An 8,254-nucleotide genomic window follows, 5' to 3' on the forward strand; every position below is an offset into this window, starting at 1 on the left:
TTTTCTACATACGAATGAAGGCTCACCAGCGGGATAACCGCTAACCGCTAACCGCTAAGCGAACCCTTCGGTAACCGCAAAAAAAGTGACCCCTTAAGGTTAGACTTCCGAAATTTCAAACAAAATGTGCGTTACTTTCAACACTTGAATATCATAGTAAGACATGTGGGCAAACGGTAGAAAGTGATTTGAGTACCCAAAATTACTTTGTTACTTTTCTACATACGAATGAAGGCTCACCTGCGGGATAACCGCTAAGCGTAACCCTTCGGTAACCGCAAAAAAGTGACCCCATACAGTTGGACTTCCGAAATTTCAAACTAAATATGAGATGCTTTCAACCCTTGAATTTCATAGTAAGACATGTGGGCAAACGGTATAAAGTGATTTGAGTACCCAAAATTCCTTTGTAACTTTTCCACATACGAATGAAGGGTCACCTGGGGGATAACCGCTAAGCGCTAAACGAAACCTTCGGTAATCGCCAAAAAGTGACCCCTTACAGTTGGACTTCCGAAATTTCAAACAAAATGTGCGTTACTTTCAACACTTGAATATCATAGTAAGACATGTGGGCAAACGGTAGAAAGTGATTTGAGTACCCAAAATTACTCTGTAACTTTTCTACATACGAATGAAGGCTCACCTGCGGGATAACTGCTAAGCGAACCCTTCGGTAACCGCAAAAAAGTGACCCCTTACAGTTGGACTTCCGAAATTACAAACAAAAATAAAAATGTGCGTTACTTTCAACACTTGAATATCATAGTAAGACATGTGGGCAAACGGTAGAAAGTGATTTGAGTACCCAAAATTACTTTGTAACTTTTCTACATACGAATGAAGTCTCACCTGCGGGATAACCGCTAACCGCTAATCGAACCCTTCGGTAACCGCAAAAAAGTGACCCCTTACAGTTGGACTTCCGAAATTTCAAACAAAATGTGCGTTACTTTCAACACTTGAATATCATAGTAAGACATGTGGGCAAACGGTAGAAAGTGATTCGAGTACCCAAAATTACTTTGTAACTTTTCTACATACGAATGAAGGCTCACCTGCGGGATAACCGCTAACTGCTAAGCGAACCCTTCGGTAACCGCTGAAACGTGACCCCTTACCGTTGGACTTCCGAAATTTCAAACAAAATGTGCGTTACTTTCAACACTTGAATATCATAGTAAGAGATGTGGGCAAACGGTAGAAAGTGATCTGAGTACCCAATATTACTTTGTCACTTTTCTACATACGAATGAAGGCTCAGCTGCGGGATAACCGCTAAGCGATAAGTGAGCCCTTCGGTAACCGCAGAAAAGTGACCCTTTGCAGTTGGACTTCCGAAATTTCAATACATGTGCGTTACTTTCAACACTTGAATATCATAGTAAGACATGTGGGCAAACGGTAGAAAGTGATTTGAGTACCCAAAATTACTTTGTAACTTTTCTACATACGAATGAAGGCTCACCTGCGGGATAACCACTAACCGCTAAGCGAACCCTTCGGTAACCGCAAAAAAGTGACCCCTTACAGTTGGACTTCCGAAATTTCAAACAAAATGTGCGTTACTTTCAACACTTGAATATCATAGTAAGACATGTGGGCAAACGGTAGAAAGTGATTTGAGTACCCAAAATTACTTTGTAACTTTTCTACATACGAATGAAGGCTCACCTGCGGGATAACCGCTAACCGCTAAGCGAACCCTTCGGTAACCGCAAAAAAGTGACCCCTTACAGTTGGACTTCCGAAATTTCAAACAAAATGTGCGATACTTTCAACACTTGATTATCATAGTAAGACATGTGGGCAAACGGTAGAAAGTGATTTGAGTACCCAAAATTACTTTGTAACTTTTCTACATACGAATGAAGGCTCACCTGCGGGATAAGCGCTAAGCGAACCCTTCGGTAACCGCAAAAAAGTGACCCCTTACAGTTGATCTTCCGAAATTTCAAACAAAATGTGCGATACTTTCAACACTTGATTATCATAGTAAGACATGTGGGCAAACGGTAGAAAGTGATTTGAGTACCCAAAATTACTTTGTAACTTTTCTACATACGAATGAAGGCTCACCTGCGGGATAACCGCTATGCGAACCCTTCGGTAACCGCAAAAAAGTGACCCCTTACAGTTGGACTTACCAAATTTCAAACAAAATGTGCGTTACTTTCAACACTTGAATATCATAGTAAGACATGTGGGCAAACGGTAGAAAGTGATTTGAGTACCCAAAACTACTTTGTAACTTTTCTACATACGAATGAAGGCTCACCTGCGGGATAACCACTAACCGCTAAGCGAACCCTTCGGTAACCGCAAAAAAGTGACCCCTTACAGTTGGACTTCCGAAATTTCAAACAAAATGTGCGATACTTTCAACACTTGAATATCATAGTAAGACATGTGGGCAAATGGTAGAAAGTGATTTGAGTACCCAAAATTACTTTGTAACTTTTCTACATACGAATGAAGGCTCACCTGCGGGATAACCGCTAACCGCTAAGCGAACCCTTCGGTAACCGCAAAAAAGTGACCCCTTACAGTTGGACTTCCGAAATTTCAAACAAAATGTGCGTTACTTTCAACACTTGAATATCATAGTAAGACATGTGGGCAAACGGTAGAAAGTGATTTGAGTACCCAAAATTACTTTGTAACTTTTCTACATACGAATGAAGGCTCACCTGCTGGATAACCGCTAAGCGAACCCTTCGGTAACCGCAAAAAAGTGACCCCTTACAGTTGGACTTCCGAAATTTCAAACAAAATGTGCGTTACTTTCAACACTTGAATATCATAGTAAGACATGTGGGCAAACGGTACAAAGTGATTTGAGTACCCAAAATTACTTTGTAACTTTTCTACATACGAATGAAGGCTCACCTGCGGGATAACCGATAACCGCTAATCGAACCCTTCGGTAACCGCAAAAAAGTGACCCCTTACAGTTGGACTTACCAAATTTCAAACAAAATGTGCGTTACTTTCAACACTTGAATATCATAGTGAGACATGTGGGCAAACGGTAGAAAGTGATTTGAGTACCCAAAATTACTTTGTAACTTTTCTACATACGAATGAAGGCTCACCTGCGGGATAACCGCTAACCGCTAAGCGAACCCTTCGGTAACCGCAAAAAAGTGACCCCTTCCGAAATTTCAAACAAAATGTGCGTTACTTTCAACACTTGAATATCATAGTAAGACATGTGGGCAGGGTTACGCAGGGTTACATGGTTGTCCGGTTGTAAGCAACACCAAAACACCTAACGTCTAAGGCCTACTGCAACTACAAATGATCACTAAAAATCTGGGTTTTTTTAAACACAATAAAGAGACTATAACCCTAACCCATAATATGCACCTCCAAAATGCAAACATATCTCAAGAAAAACATTTCTACAGGCACTTTTGCCAATGATACCTAATCATTTTGAGTAGGCTGATACTGGGCGCTCTGCGCCTGTCCGGAAATACTGAAATTTGCCATATATTACCGACTCCGACTCCGGTCAGATTTGAGCTTTGACCTGGTATTACAGAAGTTTTGTTCCGGTCTTGCAGATTGGTTTGGGTACCATATTTGAGGGAAAAATTTGCCTCTGCCGGCTGAAGTCCTTCCCCAGCTTATGTTACTGTTTTAAGCCACCGGGGGAATCTGCTTGGAGATTACGCATTATACACAATTATAGAAACCTTTCACCACCCAAATCATATGCGGCCTCAGAGTCGACACCTTCCGTGACCACGCAGCACATGTTATATCTGGCTGCCTCTCAAACAATGCCTTTTACCTCTCCTTCAACAAATTTATCCGTACTATTTTATGTACCCGCGTCACGCATAAATGATCATAAATACTGTGTTCTGCTACCTCGAGGAGAGGCCTGACAGGCACATGCGGAAGCACAATGTCTATTTTGACAACCGAGCCCTGGACCGTCAACATGTCTGTGACGTAAATATTGAGCGAAGAGCGGCCTAAAATGGATCCTATGCTACCTGGCCGAAGAAAACTCTACTCTATACATGACCATACATGGCGAACCGTTGGGCGCGTTCATCGATTTTTTTTCCACAAGGCCGCAATTTTTGCACAGAAAGAATTATCTTTATGTCCATTTCCACCCATCAACTGCCTTTGATATACAGCACCAAATAAAGCTCGCTAGATCTCAACCGTGAAGCCGCCCTGTTAGAAGGGTGTGCCACAACATACCAGTCACATCAACAACACAAAAAACAAGGCCTACAAGGCACTCAAAGTAGTCAGCAGAGTGACTAATGCGATGAAGAACCCAAACCAGGAAGCGCACCTGTTGTTGTATCGAGCACTGATCAGACCGATATTAGAATATGGAGCGGAATGCACTATCATGGCGGGGAAGAAACAAGAAGATGCCTATGCACCCATCCAGAGAAGGGCCCTACTGGCAGCAACAGGTTGCAAACAAAGAACTAGCACCGAAGCGCTAGAAGCACTAACTGGAACTATCCCTGTAGACATCCATCTCACATGTCGGCAAGCACAGGCATATTTAAGGCTCAGCACAAAACACACGGGCAACCCCATCTATGATACCATTACACATGAGTTGACAGAGGAAAGAAGAGGCACACCTGTACATCTACTTGCTACAAGATTCAAAGAGCTGAAAGGTGAGCTGGAAACTGAGACAGTCGATAAAGAATGCTACTTTGATGCTAGGTTACCACCCTTCTCCATTGGAAGAATAACAGGGTCATTCACACCCAAAATGAACAACCAATGCAGCAAAGAGCAAGCGAAAGAAGAAATAGCACAGTTACTGCAAAGTATCAAGCAGACAAAGACAACCGTCGTCTTTACGGACGGATCGTCTCTAGGGAACCCAGGTCCGACAGGATGCTCGGCAGTGATCTACGAACATTGGGGCAGAACAGAACCATACACTGTCAAGAAGCCCGTAGCAGCAAAGTCAAACAACTATGAGGGGGAATTGCAGGGACTTCACCTGGCACTCAGCACACTGAGCAAGAGGGAAAGAAGTGAAGAGAGAGTGCTCATCTTATGTGACTGCAAGGCGGCAATAGAAAATGTCATCACCACTCACCAAGTAGATGCCTATAACGATCTAGTTAACAACATAAGACAGAAACTGCACGAAATGAAGCAGAAGAGAGTCAACATTCAAATTGAATGGTGCCCAGGGCACATGGGAGTAGCAGGCAATGAGCTAGCCGACGAACAAGCCAAACTTGCAGCTGAAGAGGCCAGAAACAGCAACATGAATACAGTGTGGACAAGACAACAAGCCCTCAAACACATAGAAAAACAAGCAGAAGAAAGATGGAAAAGAAGAAGCGAGCTACATACTACCAGCAAACACATGCAGAAGATAAATGTACAAATGAAGAAAAAATGCAAAGTACTGGGACTGAGGTCAACCCAAATTGCAATAAACCAGCTGGTGAGTGGGCACACCTCACTCAACGCCTACAGAAACTGGATAGACGACACAGAGTCACCCAACTGTGAAGCATGTGGGGAGAGAGAAAGCACAGAGCACTTCCTGTACTACTGCCCAAGGTATGAGAGCAGCAGACGCAGAATGTATAACGAGGTGGACAACATATACCAAGAACTCAGTACACGGGAGAAAGAGAGAAGGCTGGACATAGTGACGCTAGCAGGGATGAGAGAAGATCTGGGAGAAGAAACAAACAAAAAGATGTACAAGGCATTCTCAAAGTATATAGAAGACACAGGGAGATTTGCCGGGGAGGACTAATAGGTCACCAACTTACTATACACGAATGTGCAAAGCACCAGAGTTCAAGCACCAAGGAGCAACAACCACATGAGAAGCACCTAGATGGAAATAGTACCTGGAGCTCACGTCTAGCGAAGAAATAGACGTTAAGCAGGGACAACAACAACAACAACAACAAATATTGCCTATAGAACGGGCTGGATATTTCCTTTTAAGTGACTTGGCTACATCGACTAGACCATTACATAACTTTTTACATTGTTCCTAAACGCAATTTATGAACTGGAAAACACACGCACAAAAAACAACAACAAAACGGAATTCGCGGAAAACGTCCGCCATTTTGATCGTAATTCTCAGCTAATATTTGACAGTCTATCAATCAGAGATTTTTTGCCAACCCACGGCATGTATATTCTTATTTTGAAGCTGCTATGTAGTATTTACATGGCTGAAAACTTTTTTAATCTTGGAAACTGCCGAAAATTCATGCGCGCGCGGATGTCATCTATCAACATGGCCTAGCGTTAGGTAGCTAGCGTTTATTTGTAGCGCATGTGTTATTAACAATGAACGTTAACGGCCCATTCATACCTGTATTTAACAAATTGTAACGAGGAAGCCACCTACCTTAGGCATGTGTGAACCACCAGGCAAGCAATCCCACAATCTTCCGTAGAATATCCCCCGCAGAATCCCTTGTTGTTGTTGTGGTCCTTGTTTAACGTCTAATTCTCCGCTCGACGTGGGCCCATGGTGTTTCTGCTTGGTGCTCTTTGGCTTGCTGTCCCCACTGGTGCTTGCACACTGGTGCTTTGTTTTGGCGTGTTTGAAAGTGATTTTCAATCCTGCTTGGCAAACCTTTTCGTGTCTTCTGCGAACTTAGAAAATGCCATGTACATCCTTCTGTTTGCTTCGTCTCCCGGGTTTTCTCGCATTCCTGCTAAGGTTACTACATCGACTGTTCTGTCTTGTTGCGCTGTTCTGTATTCTCCATATGTTGTCAACTTCGCTCAGTAGTTGCTGTCTTGGCCTCTCGTATCTTGGGCAGAATCCCCAAACGACAAACAATATGGCGACATGTACAAACGAACAACGCACCCAAATCCTTGACAAGCACCTGTGATTGACAATGGGTCTTCCTGCACGTGCACGTGCAGCTTGATAATTTGGTTATCAGGCGGCAATCAGCGAAGTGGAGCGCTCAATAGCTTTGCCATTCTGAATATTAACGATGTCTGCCATTGGTCACGTTAAAGGCCCTATCCTGTTTGTTGATAGCAAATTAGATAGCACGTTTCAAATTTTAGCCTGGTATCCAGCCGTAATATTGCTCCCGAGTCTCTTCTCTCCTCTTCGCAATTACAGAGGAGAGAAGAGACTCGGGAGCTATACCACGGCTGGAAACCAGGCTATTCAAATTTGTCATTTGTATCCCAATTAATCAAAGCTGATGCGTTTTAAAAAGCTGCTTGATATTGCGTGACAATATATAATAGTTAATTCCACATTCTTACCGGAGAGCTAATTGCAGTCAGCATGAAAGTGTACAAACAGTATAGAACAGCATTGAATATGTCCACTATAGCTAACACTAAACTGTCACTTGTTGGGTTTGGCTTCTTTTCCTGAGACAGTGGAAGATGAACGATCCCACTTTTTCTATAATGTGATAATGTAGCCACTGGATCAAATCTCACTAGCACGCCTAGTTTGCTATCCTTTTTTTGTGCGTTTGTCTTTGCGAACCTGTACTACTGACAACAGTAGTTACTTGGTCAGATAGCAGATGATTAGCTTTTTCTGACAGTATACTGTTTACTAATTGTCTGGAATACAATACCAGGAATAAAATTTATCATTTTAGTCCTATCAAAGATGCAAAATGTAGATCATTGTGCCTAAATTGTTGATTCATATCATCTGAGCAATCTCTGAGAGGGAAAAGGAACAAGACTGTGATAATATCCCAAAGGATTTGCCACCTACCATCACAAGTCCGGGTAGTTAGTACAATGCGACATTACAAGGCCATTGCAGGTGAACCCCGAAGGCAGCAGGTTATCAAGGACAGGTAATGAGGTATGTTCTGATCAGGTGTACGTACAATTAGTATGTTTTAGAAGTAGCTGGATTTGACTTCATGATCAGCGTTCCTACCAAAGTTGCGAGACATCCTGTTCAAAAGCGAGTTCTGATAAATTCAAATATCAGCTCTTTCACTCTCTCTTTAACTCTCTCACTTTCTCTCATCTCACTCTATCTCTCACTCTCTCACTCGCTCTATCTCTCTCTCACAAACAACATATTACCTTGGCCTTGGTGGCACAATAATTACCAGAGGTTATTGACCTGAAGGCAACGAATACAATAGGGGCAGTGTGAAGTCTCGGCTATGTTTAGATGCACCTTGCCCAAGCACTACCACATAGCAGTGAAGAACGGTGTCAGGGGGACTCCCGAGACTTAAAGAAGTTCTCAGATTGACAGACAGGA

The 8,254-nt window shown here is 42.8% G+C and overlaps 2 protein-coding genes across 3 annotated transcripts in view; one reads left to right on the forward strand and one right to left on the reverse strand.

The window, feature by feature from the left end:
• Positions 1 to 8,254, reverse strand: part of LOC118429159 (glutathione hydrolase-like YwrD proenzyme) — an 82,987-nt gene that overhangs the window by 49,530 nt on the left and 25,203 nt on the right. The window lies entirely within an intron of this gene.
• Positions 4,382 to 5,776, forward strand: LOC118429430. The gene has a single exon (XM_035839917.1). The coding sequence runs from the start codon at positions 4,382 to 4,384 to the stop codon at positions 5,774 to 5,776; it is 1,395 nt and encodes a 464-aa protein (XP_035695810.1).

This window comes from Branchiostoma floridae, chromosome 13 (assembly GCF_000003815.2).
Source record: "Branchiostoma floridae strain S238N-H82 chromosome 13, Bfl_VNyyK, whole genome shotgun sequence".
In the NCBI taxonomy this organism is placed as follows: domain Eukaryota; kingdom Metazoa; phylum Chordata; class Leptocardii; order Amphioxiformes; family Branchiostomatidae; genus Branchiostoma; species Branchiostoma floridae.